The sequence below is a fragment of the Micropterus salmoides genome, unplaced genomic scaffold, assembly GCF_014851395.1.
Source record: "Micropterus salmoides isolate LMB-PRFRI ecotype aquatic unplaced genomic scaffold, ASM1485139v1 Ms_hic_scaffold_9, whole genome shotgun sequence".
NCBI classification, from domain to species: domain Eukaryota; kingdom Metazoa; phylum Chordata; class Actinopteri; order Centrarchiformes; family Centrarchidae; genus Micropterus; species Micropterus salmoides.
The window spans coordinates 21,991,673-22,007,736 of NW_024044681.1; the positions used below are offsets into that span (position 1 = coordinate 21,991,673).

Here is a 16,064-nt window from a genome sequence, read left to right on the forward strand (position 1 = left end):
ATCTTACAAAAATTTAGATTCTTAAAGAAAATGTAACTTTAATGTGACACATAAAAAGCAACCGGCACATAGAGTCAAACATTAGGCAACATATGGACAGTACATACTACCGTAATAACATTTACAATATACAGTAACACAAGTCTTTGAGTACCTACAAATGTATCCCATTTTTTTTATCTTGGAGTGCAGGTAATGTCCCAATGAAAACACAGAGGATAAAAGCTTTATTATATACTGAAATAAGGAAGGCATGATCATTTAACTGCATGAGCTGTAAACTGGCTAAATGAAATTCAGTCAATCATGTGTTTCAGTTACACAGCAAAGCATGTTTTTGTAATTTTTTTGAGATGCGAAGAGAGGGACGATAGGACAGAAAACCTGGAAGTAGCAAAACATTCAGAATCTATGACTACCTGTGTGAAGGACCAACAGCACACACTAAGAAGTGTGTATCTGTGTTCATGTTATGACACTGAAGAAATAGGGTTGTGCGGGGAACCCATCTGTGTGAGGACCTTGTCCAGCCACTGCAAGGGCCCGTGCAGATGTACCTCGATCCAGCAGGGGGTGCTGGTCACATCTTGACGGTGGTATTCGGCACCCCAGCCCTGAGGGGAGGACACAAACATAAATCTCAGCTGTGACTGTTGGGAGTTCAGTTAACTAGTAAAATTAATGGGTGCTAAGTGAACAAGTGTACGCTGGCCTTGTATACTGGTAGTAGGATTTAACATACTCAAAAGCACATTAAAGAAAAAATAACAGCATATTAAGTTACAGTGATAAACTCCCAACCCTTCTTATTAAGCCATATGGGTATTAAACATCCATAAAAAAAATGAAGAGCTGGACACAATAAAAAAAACCTGAAACACCAAGATGAATCCCAAATTAAGCCCTCCCCTTCTACAATGACCTCTAAGACCAATGTCACGCAGAGGTTTTCAGCACCAGGTTGGGTAGGCCCCTTGTTCCGTGCACAGTACGCAACACCACGGCATTGGTCCAGGTGCTTGCCCGAAAGGAAGGAGTCTGTCTCGGGTGTATAAACACACTAAAGCAGCTTATCTTCCCCATTTCCCCACAAGAGATGCGATTTGGCACAATGAATCATTTCTTGTTCCCGAGGCTTCAGCTCCTTTTCAGCGTTCCTCAGGAAGATGTAGTTCTTTTTCTGGGGGTTGTAGTACTTCGACCAATCGTAACTGGAAGTGTATGCAAAGATGTTGCCGTTTTGGTTCCTACCCTCACCAGTGGTCATGATCGAAAGAACGAGATCGCGGGTACAAGCGGCCGAAATGGGTTTCCTCAGGCGGGTGGCTGGTGTCTCCCTTAGAGATAGGGTGAGAAGCTTGGCCATCCGCGAGGAGCTTAGAGTAGAGCCGCTGCTCCTTTGCGTCGAAAGGATAAAGTTGAGGTGGTTTGGACGCCTAGGGAGGTGTTCCAGGCACATCCAGCTGGGAGGAGGCCTCGGGGAAGACCCAGGACTCGGTGGAGAGATTATATCTCCACACTGGCCTGGGAACACCTCGGGATCCCCCAGTCAGAGCTGGTTAATGTGGCTTGGGAAAGAGAAGTTTTGGATCCCCTACTGGAGCTGCTGCCCCTACGCCCCGACCCCGGATAAGCGTATGAAGATGGATGGATGGTATTGAACAGAAATGTGGGCAAAAGGATGATCAACTGCATTTCTGTCACTACAAGTTCCTGATAATTTTACAAGAAAGCTTAGTACCTTAACAAAGCTCATGCGGATGGTGCACATCTTAGTGAGCTCATAGACGACTTCAAAGCCGTGGTTAACGGACTGTGCGAGGAGCTGGGCGAACAGCTGGTTGTTAAAGATCTTGAGGCTGCAGCCGCTGGGGATCTTACACACTGTGGTGGCGTGGAAGCCATGCTGGAAGTTACAGTTGCGGCTCTGGACGAAGATACTGCTGTCACTCAGACACTCTGCGTACACCTCGCCGCCTACGTAGTACAGGTGTAAACCTGAGAAGAATGGAGGAGAAAATCAAATAGTCTTAAATGGTAAATTCAGGAGCAAGTGAACTTCAATTTGTAGAATTTTGTAGAAAAAAAAACACCAATCCATGTCCTTCTACTGTGGTGCAAATGCTTAAAATGTCACAGCAGGAGCATAAAACAGCTCTTTCATTCAGGAAAACATAGCAAACATATAATCAAATATATACATATCCAATCACTTTATTGCAAACCAGCTGAAATGGCTGTGTTTTTCTCATATTCTTCAACCACAAGGGCATTTATGCTTTTAAATGAGGAATGTCTGAGTAATGTCAGAAGTGTCTGAATTGGGGACCGACTACCCTCAGCCCTTTGTGTTACCCCTATCATTCAAAACCACACACATCCTCACAGCGCACAGTTTAGTGTAACCCAGAGGCGCTTGGTGTCTATCCAACAAAGGCGGACTTTCTACACTGCCTGAAGGATTCAGCACAAGCAGACATGCTGATTGTAAAGCCTGAAGTGAGGTGGTTCTTTACAAAGACATGCAATTTGTTGAGAAATTGTATGTTTAGCAAACAATGTTCCCCTCAGTTAGTTCTTGCTTTCACCCAATGTGTGTCAACTACAGTCCACATGATTCCAAAGAGTGTACCTGCCTTTGCCTATGTGCCGGCGTGTGTGTTCGATGGTGGAGTTGCGGTTGACATTGGATAGCAGGCCGAGGCAGAAGCGGTTCTTGTTGTTGGATGGGTCTGTGAAGCCGTCCACCAAGACGCTGCGGGATGACGCGTGGAAGGTCTCCCCCACCCGGTTGTTGAGTTCGTAGTAAGCTACGGAACACCAGTACTCTGGTTCCTCGTAACACACGGGCCGTAAGTCTAAACAGGTGGGCATAATCGATAAAATATTCTATCCTGTGATATATCTAATTCCAGATGCTGTATCACAGTGACCCAGTTCTGACACATAGCACTCCTACTCATTGACGTGCAACATTACCTGCAGTGGCTGATACAACCACTGACATTAAGGTATATATGCCTCAGTACATCATCTCATGTTACTAACTATGCATAAATACCACTTAAATTGTGTGTATTTCTACTTTCTGTATACCTCCAGTTGTGTGAACTTACCTCTGTGCGGAGCAGAAAATGTGAGTTTGATGGGTTCTGTGGAGTTGCTGGGCTTCACATCGTCTTGAGGGCTCGTCTCCATCATGGTGTACGGTGGTGGGGGAGTCTCAGCTGAAAAAAGCATGTCACAAATCACAGGAAGGGCATAAATGGGAAAAGTAATAGATGTACACTCATCGGAGGGGTCAAGAATGAACTCAGAATCTACTACAACTATAGAGCGGGGGGGAAAGTCGATACAGCTTAATATCACAATATTTTACGTGGCAATATTTTATCGATACACAGCCCCCAAGTATTGATCTTTTATTATATAAATTGTACATGAGAAGTCCACTAGAAAAAGAGTTTTCCTTTGGTTGCACAATTTGAAGTAACCTGTCACCCAAGCAACCCGCCGTCAGGTGTTTGAATATTTCTCATAGAGGGTAACACTGAAAGTATCCGGTTGCTTTGTTTTGATTCCTACCTGTGATGTGATACGGACTGCCAGGCTCTGCAGAGCTGTTGGGGGAGTCGGGGTAACTCTGTGAGTTGGGAGACTGGGCGAGAGAGGAAGAAGGGGAGGAGGAGAAGGTTGAGCACGGCAGTGGAGGGAAGGAGTCCGGGTAGGTGGCGTTCTGGGGCATCAGAGGCTCATTGTGCAGGGAAGCGTTCCTGAACTTTGCCAGTAAACTGTGTTGAGGGTTGAACTCGCTGTGGCGTGGGACCAGAACTGGCGGCAGCACTGCAAGGAGACGAGAGAAAGGAAAGAAAAAAGGTAGTGAGGTAGCAGGCAGAGAGAGCAAGAGCCAGATTCTGTTATAAAAGATCAGATTACTGCAAATCCTTTTGGCTTGGGAACACTTTATTAGATCAGATGTCCTGGAACCCACAAAAAGCTTTACTGTTATGATATTAAAATTCAGCAATGACATTTTTTTGTTTTTACAGAAAGTGTTTTCTAGGTGTACCTGGAGTCTCCACCCGCCTGTAGTGGTAGGGGTTGACACAGATGTCCTTCTGCTTGGAGCCGAAGGGGAACTCGCAGCACTCCAGGGCTTTCAGCTCGTGGTGGGACTGCAGGTCAGGCCAGCGCCACACCCTGCAGTAGATGACATGGGGCAGACCCTTCCTGTGGGACACCTGCAACCTCCCATCCAGCGACCGAGGAATCGTCACGCACTTGCCTGAAGGATTCAAGTGAAACAGCACGGAACTCAAAGCAGCTCGACAAAATGCATATTGTGTTGTGTTTACATTTCTGTTGTTTGCAAACAATCATGATGAGATAAATCTGCTACCATGGAGACAGAAATAAGCACAATCTAGAGTATGAAAAGTATTTCTAATGCAGTTACTACCTCTCGTGCACTTTTAAAAAGGAAGGCTGCAGGCTGCAAGATCATCTGAAGCTGAGTGCAACTGAAACTCTGCAGTACAGTGGTTCTCAACCTTTTTACCTCATGACCCCTAATATAAAGTATTACTACACCCTCTCGTCACATGTTGCATAATGTGTCAATTAGATGTGTGTCTTTTTTCTCTATCAAATTGTTCCATTTGAATACTTTTTAGACACCCAGAGAAGTATAAGTATTGTGTTTTTACACAACAAACAACAAAAAATTAGATATTAAATACATTAAAATCAGAAAAATGTTTTGTCTTCTTTCCTATTATCTTGTGACTCAGTCAGAGCTTACCTCTGGACTAGACTACTACTCAATGTTTGACACTGTGTTACTCACTGGGCTGTCCGGGGCAGCTGAGGGCTCTCTCCAGCTCTTCCATCGCCCCTTTCGTCTTCTTTAGTTTCTTCACAAGAGAGTCCACAGCCTTTTCCGCCCACTTCTCCTCCTCATCCCCTTGTTTCCAGCCAAGCAGGCGCTTCACCGCCGGGCTGGTGAAGGAGAATAGGGATGTAATGGAGGTAGAGGAGTTCATTATGAGATGGATAAATGGGTGGTGAGATGAGCTGATGTGTGCTGTAAAAGGGATTAAAGTTCCCTTGAGGACAGGAGTGAGGAGGCAAATAATGAGAGGCCAGGGCAGAGGTAAGGATAAAAGAGGTAGCACTATGAGTCTGTGTAAACAGAGGCTGTTTCTTATATTCCACGGTTACTTCCGAGCAGCGCTGGTGGAGTAGTTGAACTCCTGCCAGTGCAGCGTAAACTCTAAATCCCCTCTCTGTGTTGGCACAGGAGCAATCGGGCAGCTCTGAATTCGAAGCCTCCTGCAGGGAAGGTTATTCCTCACACAGTCAGAACGCCCGGTCAAGTTTCAATCATCTGGCAAGAGAAGTGAGAGACAGTATTAACTGCTAATTTAGTTGAAACAGATGCATGGCTGGAGAAAGAGTTCAGAGGTTAGGTAGAAACGAAACCATTGGATTTAATTGTAAGGGGAATTAAGCCAGAGTCACTAAGAAGATAAGCGGGTCTGCAGTGAAATCAAAGACTGCAGACCCGCAAACACCACATAACCAAAAACTACTCATATTTAACAATCTGGGCAATCTGAGGTGGATTTCCATGATAATGAGGCTGCATCGACAGGACAATGATACAGAGACCATGCCTGCACCAAACTTTTCTTCCACAAGCTGAGCACCAAGGTTATTATTCTATATGGAGAAAATGAATCGGGTACCGAAACTGTCTGAGAAAGAGCAGGGCAAGATGGGCCAAGCTCATTTCTAGATTCACCAACAATGAGGAATGTCCTTTCTGGCCTCTGTTTCTATGATCATGCCACTGACGCCCAGGAGCCATACTGTCTGGCCAGAACACATCACAGGACAGGAGGGGGAAAGGGGGAGGGGGAGGGAGGCAGACAGAGAGAGAGGGAGGGAGAGATAGAGAGAGAGCCCGCTCTCCTTGTTTTTGTGTTAGTTTGTCCATCTAAAAACTAGTTGGTATAGAAATATATAGTAGCCTATATTCCACATTATTTAAGTCTACTTAACCATAATCAGGAACCCTTTAGTGTGCAGCAGCAGCATCTTACTGATAAACCACTCAAACTTTTCTCAGATAGGCTACTCTTACAATAAAGTATGACTGAGACTCAATAGTACGCTACGTTTATTATAGTGATCTACTTGTTTTATCTCCTGCATCAGAACATCCTGCGGTCCAGAGTAGGCTATCATGTCTGACCCAAGTAGTATTGTAAAAATAATTCGTGCATGTCAGATTCTAGGCTCTCGTTGGCTCGTTCTGCTCTGTATGCACGCCGGTTTGTTTATGCGCATCTAAAGCAGATAAAGAAAAAAAAACTCTTTTCAGGCAAAGAGTCTGTAAAGGTGAATTGGAAGTTCTTGTAACCACAGCTTTTGGCTTGGATATCCTATCATTCTAAAATACACAGCAGAACTACACTCGAGGTTCTTCTTTCAAATCTAGGACTTTTAATTAAGATGGATCCCAAAATAGATAAACACAGGTAATAAGTAGTGTGAACAGCATACCTACATTATGTCCCAAGCTTGTTGATATAAATGTGAGCGACACTGTTTTCCCGCAGACAAATAGACAGCTGGGGTTTACAATGACAGCAAAAGCGCACGAGCTCAATGCGGCATCAAGTCTACCGCTGCTGCTTTATGGAGTCTGGCGTCACTCAGTCTGCAGGCTCAGATAGGCTAATTGCCTTGTGCTTTATCACCAGGACACCCCTTCCAAAAAAAGTAAACACGCCAGCTTCCTTTTACTACTTCCACAACGAGTCCTATTGCCGCTACAGAATCCAGGTTCTGTCCTAAAATATAAACGCACATCTTGACGGACAGTAGCTACCTACAATACGCTAAGTGATCAGAAGCTTGGCACCCAAAGTCATACTTTGATAACACATCACAATGAACTTAAGATCAACCACTCAATCAAATACTAAGAGAACCATAACTACATTTTAAAAAATATTAGACTTAGGCCTATCTGTTGATTACTGATCTACACTCAGCTATAACATTATATTTGTCCAAACCCAGTCATGGCAATAGGCTAAATGATAATAACAGAAGCATATTTAATCCACAGAAAGTTGTCCCGACAGCCATGGTTAGGTCTAACTACCAACAACTATCTTAAATATTTAACTGGACAAAAGATCCAGAACATATGACATTTTTAGCTATTTACAATTCCTGGAAACAAACAGAATGTGTTTATTTTCTTACCTCTGTTGTGATAACAAGTGCACCGCAGACAGCCGTGTGCGTGTGCAGGCTTCACTGTCTGTAGAAGTTCAGGCCAGTAAGACAGCGAAGGTGTGTTCTCTGTGTGTGTGTGTGTGTGTGTGTGTGTGTGTGTGTGTCTGTGAGCGTGTGTAGAAATTGAAGTGTCAAGTCAGCATCAATAAAACTTGCATCCAGTTGCCAGTTTCAAAATAAAAGCATTGTTGACAAAACGTGTGTTGCAAGGTGTCAGTCTGCTACTTAAAGAGAGAATAAGTGATTCTGCAGAAGGGTTGTTGATATTTAAACTAAACTGAACAAATAAACCCATCCCTTCACTGCTCCCTGTTTGTACTCTTCAGAACGTTTCCCTTTTGGGCTGTTTCTCGCTATCTCTCCTTCAGCACTTCGAATGTGCCGGTGTATAGAACCCTCTCTCCCACTGCCCCTCTCCCCTCATCACTCCTGTGCACAAGCACTAACGCCACCTGTTATTGATTGGCTGGAACAATGTTGTGTGGCAAGGTCCACCCCACTTTCTTTGTTTTCCATTTACAGAGCCAGAGCTGTGTAGGAAAACCTGATTTTTTTTTCCAGAGCATACACAAAACGGAGAGCGACCAAACCGTGAGTAAATACTTGCTGAATGTAACAATTGGATTACAACCACTTACTATCCCTTTAGTTTGAGATGCTCAAGTCATAAATTCAATTGATGTTATTAGCCTATGACATTTAAATTTATTCATTTAGCTGACGCTTTTATCCAAAGCGACTTACAATTGCTATATATGTCAGAGGTCACACGCCTCTGGAGTGACTAGGGGTTAAGTGTCTTGCTCAGGGACACAATGGTGATTCTACATTTAACATGAGCTACACCCACTAATGGTGTTGGCCAAATTTAGCTTCATATGTTCAAAAACATTTTGTACTGAAGAAACTAAGTTAACTATTGAACTTCTGTTATATAGAAACTCCCGGTTTTGCAAAACACTAAGGTAATTTGGAATCTAGAGAATGATTTAAGATGTATCAATAGCTAATTATAACCAAAATAATAAACTGACAATTTGTTTTCATAATTTATATATATATGTTTTAATTACGTAGTTATGATTATTGCTATTTTTGCATATAAATTATGCAGTAGGCTATATATTTTTGTAAAAATGGTAGAATAACTATTTTGATCCATTTTGAACAAAATGGAAAATAACCGTTTCAAATATAATTCGCTTCAGTATTCTGTTTTTAAATAACTTTAATAATTAACTCATATATAATTAACCACTAATTGGCGACCCTGAATTGTCCTTAGGTGTGAGCGTGAGTGGTTGTTCATCTATGTGTGGCCCTGCCATGGACTGGCGACCTGTCCAGGGTGTACCCCGCCTTGCGCACCAATGTCAGCTGGGATTGGCCCCCCCCCCGACCCTGTATGCAGGATAAGCGGTTGAGCATGGATGGATGGATGGATAATTAACCACTGTAATATTTTACTAAAACGGTCATGTGGGTCATCGCTCATGGGTCAACTACAAATGTTTGAATTTCCGCTTTTATTGTGAAGGTACAGCCACACCATCTTCCGGTGCAGTTCCTGCAGTCTGCTGCTTCGCTGACGCAGGTCTGAAGAGCCCGGAGCCTCCACTCCTCCAGCAACCCCAGTCTAGCGCCACACAACCTCGGCGGCGTCAGCCTGGCTGGAACCGCAGCGCCTGCATGTAAGATCCCTCCGCCTTCCCCCTCCTGGAACTTTCCCAGGATTTCTGGGATTTCAGAATCAGGCACCGCAGCAGCAGCATGCGTGTACGCGCGTGCCCGTGTATGCGTCCCACCTGAGCCATCCCCTGGTCTCTCCCAGCCAGGCATAGGGTAGTTGGCTCTAACTAACGGAAGAAAAACAATCACACCTGTTCTTCTTTTCCAGACTATTCTCGTGAATGGTCGGACATCTCTGAAAGACAAATGATGTAGTCGTCTGATATGTTAATAGTGTTTTACAGTGTGTCTGTGTTTACCTGTAGGCTATCATCCATAAAGTTAAAAGCCTGTGGTAGGTCCTTTGGTAAAAAAATTTGGTAATTCCATCATAGAATTCTTTTATTAATACTTTGTTGTTTGTTTGTTCATATAGGCCAACAGTACACTGTAGCCTACAGATAGTATAATAAATAATAATATAAATAAATTAAGAGTAATTAACAAGGCGGCAATAATGATGGAAGCGACGTGCGCCCATTTAATGAGGCTTCATCTGTTTGCCAGTGGTGTGTCTCCTGGATTATAGGTGCTGGGAGCATATGTTTAAATTAGTTTAGATAATATGACTGCTTATCTTTTAGGCTTATAGGCCTGTTCGCGAGTGAAGTTAGCCTATAAAGCAATTCCAATGGGACCTAGTAAAATACTGCCACTTAATAACTATTTCGGCTATCATTACTTTCATGTGCACGCGCGCGCACGCACAAACATACACTGCACCTGTAGCCTAAAATATGTAGTGAAACTTGACTGGAGGAGCGACTATCCGCCGCCCTTCACCGCAAATTCAATCATGCTGTGAAATCAAGTTTCGTCGCCCCCCTCTTAAAACCGAAGTTGTTTCATCATTGTCGGGAGCCACACAGAGGTATTTCTCATTGCGGATGGACACGATCCTTCATTGGGAGTGCCATGACTGGTCCAGTTAATGACGCAAGCCCGGCTGGCGACAGTGAGTCTACAAGTTTGACATTTTCAGTTTACAGCAACTGCTGCGGAACGTAACAATACTCCCAACACGAAGTGAAACCACTCTGGGGATCTTGTAAAAAAAAACAACACATGATCCACCAGCCCCAAACCCACCAGGTGCATCATCAAAATGCACCGCCAGGACAAGCTGCCGGTGTGCCACAAATAGGTAGTGGTCAAGCAAAGCACGTGATGTCCAAAGTCTGGTCCGTGGACCCCTAGTGAAGCAGCGAGAACCAGTGTAAAACAAGCTGTTTGTTCAAGATTTAGAAATGAGCACAACCAGAAACCGGCCAAGTAATTACGGATTTATGCTGTTTTAGTGTGGTTCTCTACTAAACCTGTGGACAATATGTTGGGAGTCATAGCACATACATGTGCTAAGAGGGTTCAAATCTTACAATTTACAGTCACCTTTTTTGGCATCACACAGAAGATAAAATAAAACACCCTCCTCACAGTGAAGGTATGACTTGAGATGAACATGACTCATGACAAATACATTCCTCACATTACTCTTTTACTCGTTGCCTTTCCACTGACTGAAGAGCTGACTCCTGGGGCCAGGAAACCAGAAAATTGCAGCCAGATAATGATTCATTGGCTCTCTCTCTGTGTCTTGTCTGGTTGCAGAGGGCAGGCAGACAGACGGGCAGGTCACAAACAGGATGTGCTCCCCGTGGCTCTGGGAGGCCCCAGAGGCATCTGCATCAGCGCGAACCCTAGACCTCAGGCTTGCATAAGAACACAGCACTATGAAGAACTTAATTTGCTCAGACCGCAAAAACGCGTGCTGGACGCTTTCCAAGAAGATGTCCACATGATGTTTAGGAGACAGGCGAAGGGATGACACTGGCAGGGAATAATGTAGAGTTTCCCGCTCTCTTTCATGTCTAGGAAAGGCTAAACGCATGACAATGCACCCCCACTATTCCCACAAAAATTTCATATAGCTGATCCTGTCTAACTTCATCTGAGGATTTTAGCTGTTAAATCAAATTTTATACCAAATTTAATAAACTGTAAGTGGAGTCAGATCTCTTTTCTAGGAAATCTGCAGGATGCCTGACAGAGACCCTGGTCCCCAATTTGGGAAACAGTGACATAAGATGGAAGTAGTCATGCACAGTCACAGTGTGCGCCCTCTGTTCAATTTTGCAGTGAGATTTCAAGCAGTTCAAGAAAAATGAAATTAGCAGGGTGAGCTTTTGTGTGTGACTCCAAAGACACAGGAAGCTGACTGATAGAAGATCGGAATACTATAGAATACTACTATTATACTAATTAACTATGATAATAACTGAGTAAAAACTCTTTTGATTACTCTTAATTGTATTGCCCTCTGCTGATTCAGTCCTCCTTTTTTGTATTATAAACAAGTAACATTGCAAGTAACTCCTTCAGCTTAAAGATTTGGGGGAAAGATGTCAAATCTTCCTGTAGCTCATCTTTAACTGGTCCAGCTCTGCAGCGGGGCTCAAGGGGACAACATCAAATAACTTATTTTGTCTGACCAACCATCAGCAAATGTTTGACATTTTTGCTTGGAAAAAAAATTCTGTTGATCAAATAATCTGTTAATCTACTAATTGTTTTAGCTGTTAGTAGGCTTATGACGATTATCAAATAAGAATTCAGACATTTATTTATTTATTTATTTCTGTTCAAGTCATCCAGCGCACCAACCCATGGTCCTGTTTCCTCATTTTTGAAAAGCTCATATCTTAACATTCATTTAATCTGTCAGAACCATGACACACAGATAAATGCATCCTCCACATTTCTCTCTTACAGATGATTGGCCATAAAATAAACATTAAGTAACTTATTACACGGATCAGTCATACAGATGTTCTGTAAGCCGTGGCAACAGAAGAGTGCATGTAACGGTGGCCATCACAAGCCAAAATCCGTATTAAAAAATAAGGCAGAACCACAAAGTACTCGCAACTGTGTCATTATTTCACATCCAATGGCGTCTGGAAAGCAGAAGGATGTGACGTGCTGTACTTTGTTCTGTGTGGTTGATTACAGTGAATGATGGACACAGTTGTTAATCCCACCTCATCCAAAGGTTTGATGGCCCCATCATAGACTGTCTCTACGACACTGGGGCTTGTCTGATTGGCTAGTCAGTCTTTTGCGGCAACTGTAGCTTCCAGGCTCCGGTGATATAGCGCAGGCGGATGAAAATCAAGTCCACTCCCATCTGCAGCCAGCTCCAAAACGGGACCAGCTTAGACCCTGGCAGAGCAAACGCACAGGCACTTAATACCTCAAATGATACTTTTATAGGACAGGTAATGGAAATATGCCAATTTGCTGACATTTACTGCTGACAAGCCGTGTAATAACTCCAGAAAAATCTTCATCACAGCAGTACTAAGGCGGCTTAGGTAAGTAGTTGAAAATATTTTATAGTTTCATAAATTGTCTGAAACATCGACAGGAAAGCAACACTCAAAACAGTAAATGTGTCAGTCAAAACACAAAGAAAAAAACAAAAGAAACAAAAACAAAAAATCTAAACAGCTAATCACAGACTTGCAAACACATCCAACCGAGATATTAATAGAACTACAGATAGGTGGCCCAGTGGGAGGACACATGAAAAACCTACCTTCTATTTCAGTCCAGTTGACTGCTACCTCTGCTATGGGGATTTTAAAACGCTGGGCAATATACAGGAGCTCCACATCAAAAGCCCTGTGAGAAGAAAGATAAGTGCACAACAGATGTTCAACAGCTTTAAAAAAAACTAAAGAAAAAACATAGTGGTGTAGTCACTCGGGCTGGGTATTTGGTACTGACCTAAATGAGTCCAAGTACTGAGTATTTAAAACTGGTCAAGTCCTGAAAACTAGCATCAAATGTCTGGTCACATTGGTAGTATTTTAAATTTTTTGGATTAAATACTTCCTGATTTAAATCAGAAGTTGCCAACTGTTTAGGCAAGGCAGTCTTATTTATATAGCATACCGGTATTTTATTACGGTATTATATGTAACATCATACAGATGAATGCTTGAGTGATTGCTAAATAAAATACAGATTAATTGTTAATTAACACTATTGTTTTACAACAGCTCAGCGGGTTTACTCTTTAAACACAAAGGCGCATGACAGCTCTTATCGCTTCACTTACACTGGTAAGTAATAAAGTGTCCGTGGTGGAGTGAGAGTTCTTACCATCGCTCTACATGGAGGGAAGAGAAGGTCTTGAGTGCAGCCTCACGTGTGAAAAGCTTGAAGCCGCACTGAGTGTCCTTGATCCCTCTCACACAAAAGAACCACACCAGGAAGTGAAAGCCATACATAAGGAATGTACGAAACATAGATCGCTGTGGCAGGGACACAAAAGTGGTTATTTATAGGTTAGACGGACATCGTCTATAACACTCTGGTCTCTAAGCTGACAAAACAGGCAAACAGACAATTACCTGAGCCACCGAGTCTTTCTCCAGGTGAGCTCTGGAACCGCAGGAAATCGCCATATTCTCCTAAATGTACAGACAGGCGTGGTGTTTAGGAAGGCCACACACTAACATAATACAAGTGTGTGAGACAGGACAACAAAAACCGAGCAACGCCCCACCGGTTTGGGGTTGAGGTCATTAAGTCCAGCCTCCACTTTGTCAATGTCAGAAAACTTTGTGGCTCCGTCAGCATCTGCCATCAGAATGACTTTCCCTCTGGCGCTCAGAGTTCCCTTTCAGCGAAAAAGAGGGCACATCAAAAATCAACACAAAGTCAATTCCACACTGTTGCTTTTGTGCTGCATTCAGACATGCTGTAGTTTGACATCTCCAGTCTCACCATCCGCACAGCTCCTCCTTTCCCCCTGTTCTTCACCAGCGTCAGAACCCGCACCTTATCTGCACCGTACTTCCTAGTGTACTGCAAGGCAACCTGGCAGGACATCACAACAGTGTTCACTCACAATGTAAAGCTCTCTTGGTATCACTTTGAAATATTGAGCTGAGCAAAAATAGAACTTTTGGTAACATATTCCCCCCCGAAACAAAAGATCACCTCTGTGGTTTTGTCTTTGCTGCCATCATCAACGACAATGACCTCATAGGTAAAGGAGGGGTGCTGTTTCTGCAGGGAGAAAATAGGCACTCTTTAAGTTGAATACTGCCACCTACTGGCCTCTTAGAAAACAACTGATCCAGAAATAAGAACTTTCTTAGCTGATACAACCTCGCCTTTCAGATGAAAATAAAACTGCTTCTCTTTGTAGATCATTGATTTTAGTCTATTTTATTGTGTCCCTTTCATCAAACCACAATAAAATTATGATTCAGATATAGTTTCACATTGCCACTATGACGCTGAACACTTACCTGTCTGCTTTCCAAGTACTCCATTGCTTCATCCAACATCACAGGCACTGTAATGACACACAGCCATAACACACATATAAGCACCTATAACCTACTGCGGGTGCACATTAACTCTGCGAGAACAGGATTATGGGATTACAAAAAAACAGCAATCTTTGCATTTATTGGTTTTAAGCTAGAGGAATTTTGAAGCAACAAACCTGAAGGTCAAGGTCCTGAAAACACAGACTTGTAATGTACCCTATCCTATACAGTCTATATGTGTCCTGTAAATTTGCCGTGTATTGCAATTACATAGCTACTTCCCGACTGGGTTAACATTATGTTTTACAGTCTGCTGTGCCTGCATTCAAGCAAAGAGGCAAACTGATGTGACTTCAACAGGTGAAGTCACACGCTGCACAAGTTTACTGTGCAGAAGTTCCTGACAGAAACCTGGGTGTGCCCCCCTCCTTCACTCACTTCGAAGCTCCTCGTTGTAGGCCGGGATCACCACAGAGAGCTCCCTGGCATGGGGATCGTGCAGGCTGGGGAAAAGCTCCTTCTCTCCTGTGGCGGTGAAGAAGTATTTCTCCTTCTCGTGGCGGGTCAGTTTCACCATCCCGGCAGTGACGTGTGCTATTATGAGCACCTGTAAAGGAAAATATGAGAAAGCCACTCTTGTTACTCCTGCTGTCTGGTACAGTTTAGAGTTTTCTAACACATGTAAAAAAAAATACAAATATAAAAAAGGACCAGAGCTGTGTGAATGTATTTAACTGAACTAAATATGCGTGTCAGAACTTCCACCAAAGTCTACTATGTGATGTGATCAGAGGCACAGCAGTCTTTGTTGTTAGCATGATTTAGGGCTGTCTCTCTCTCCCAGATTCTCCTCACATGCATTTAACACTGCAGCCACCGCTGACTTCCAGACTACAGATTCACCAATACCAATCATCTTCTTAGTTTGAAATGAAAAAAAAAAAAATGTAAATGACTGTGCGGTCTCCTTCTTTGTCTACTATCTGTATATACGGTTTGTTTGCTAGAATGAGAATTTTGTTTCCCACCTTCAAGTGCATAGTCTTGCTGCTGCATTTGAGCATTAAAGTCACGACTTCCTCGTGATTAACAACTAAAATTTTGTATGTATCAACAAACACAGAAAGATAAGCAAGTATCATAAAAACAAGGGAATACAGGATGAATAAGACTACAGGTTCACAGCTGGCCTAAGCAGAATACATTGCTCAAACACTTCTTACATACACAGAACGAAACGTTACACAGAAAAGGAAAAACAGCCTGTCAATGGTAAATTACTGTCAATCAGTGAGAGCAAACAGATTTCTGATTGACTCAACAGTAACGTTATACAGTAAAGTATAACTACTTACCACAATGAAACCTAGAGCTGCCAATGCCACCAAGGCTTGAACTATTTCACAGAGGAAATCCATCTTCCATGAGATAAGTTAACCCTGGAGTCACTGACAGGCCAGTCAAAGTGGCTAGCTAAAAAGCTAGCTTGCTCCCCCCTTGCTTCTCTTCGTGCTTTGTGGCCGGTATTCTGACCTCCCAGGACACACAAGAAAATACAAGCTTACGAGATTGTTTAGACGGTGGAAGAATTAAATAAATTGCCGTATATTTCCATTACTCTGTGGGGAGTTCCCACTTCCAATCACAACTGAACACAACGCCGACGCGGAAGTGACACAT

The 16,064-nt window shown here is 43.1% G+C and overlaps 2 protein-coding genes and 1 long non-coding RNA gene across 3 annotated transcripts; 1 reads left to right on the plus strand and 2 right to left on the minus strand.

Moving 5' to 3' along the window:
* Positions 1-12: 12 nt before the first annotated feature.
* smad9 (SMAD family member 9) lies at positions 13-7,433 on the minus strand. The gene is made up of 8 exons (XM_038708088.1): positions 7,279-7,433; positions 4,847-5,386; positions 4,070-4,285; positions 3,586-3,843; positions 3,117-3,227; positions 2,637-2,858; positions 1,742-1,998; positions 13-614 (listed from the first exon to the last, which is right to left on the minus strand). The coding sequence occupies exons 2-8, from the start codon at positions 5,040-5,042 to the stop codon at positions 471-473; spliced, it is 1,404 nt and encodes a 467-aa protein (XP_038564016.1). The 5' UTR covers positions 5,043-5,386; positions 7,279-7,433; the 3' UTR covers positions 13-470.
* Positions 7,434-7,721: 288 nt separating this feature from the next.
* On the plus strand, positions 7,722-11,496 carry LOC119895752. Its single transcript, XR_005443096.1, has 3 exons — positions 7,722-7,902; positions 8,849-9,002; positions 10,648-11,496. It is a non-coding gene; the product is annotated as an uncharacterized LOC119895752 (long non-coding RNA).
* Positions 11,497-11,655: 159 nt separating this feature from the next.
* On the minus strand, positions 11,656-16,062 carry alg5 (ALG5 dolichyl-phosphate beta-glucosyltransferase). The gene is made up of 10 exons (XM_038709050.1): positions 15,740-16,062; positions 14,823-14,991; positions 14,361-14,407; positions 14,047-14,115; positions 13,831-13,923; positions 13,610-13,723; positions 13,455-13,514; positions 13,204-13,355; positions 12,635-12,720; positions 11,656-12,258 (listed from the first exon to the last, which is right to left on the minus strand). The coding sequence occupies exons 1-10, from the start codon at positions 15,800-15,802 to the stop codon at positions 12,143-12,145; spliced, it is 969 nt and encodes a 322-aa protein (XP_038564978.1). The 5' UTR covers positions 15,803-16,062; the 3' UTR covers positions 11,656-12,142.
* Between the last annotated feature and the right edge of the window lie 2 nt (positions 16,063-16,064).

Bases quoted from the DNA above. Each gene is read 5' to 3' on its own strand.
- smad9 (XM_038708088.1), bottom strand. From the start codon at position 5,042: ATGAACTCCTCTACCTCCATTACATCCCTATTCTCCTTCACCAGCCCG. The intron at 3,844-4,069 runs GTACACCTAGAA...GTCTCCTTGCAG, and splicing joins CAGGCGGGTGGAGACTCCAG to TGCTGCCGCCAGTTCTGGTC. The intron at 2,859-3,116 runs GTAAGTTCACAC...CCACCTGTTTAG, and splicing joins ATTTTCTGCTCCGCACAGAG to ACTTACGGCCCGTGTGTTAC.
- alg5 (XM_038709050.1), bottom strand. From the start codon at position 15,802: ATGGATTTCCTCTGTGAAATAGTTCAAGCCTTGGTGGCATTGGCAGCT. The intron at 14,408-14,822 runs GTGAGTGAAGGA...GTGTCATTACAG, and splicing joins CTACAACGAGGAGCTTCGAA to TGCCTGTGATGTTGGATGAA. The intron at 13,924-14,046 runs GTGATCTTTTGT...ATGTCCTGCCAG, and splicing joins GCAAAGACAAAACCACAGAG to GTTGCCTTGCAGTACACTAG.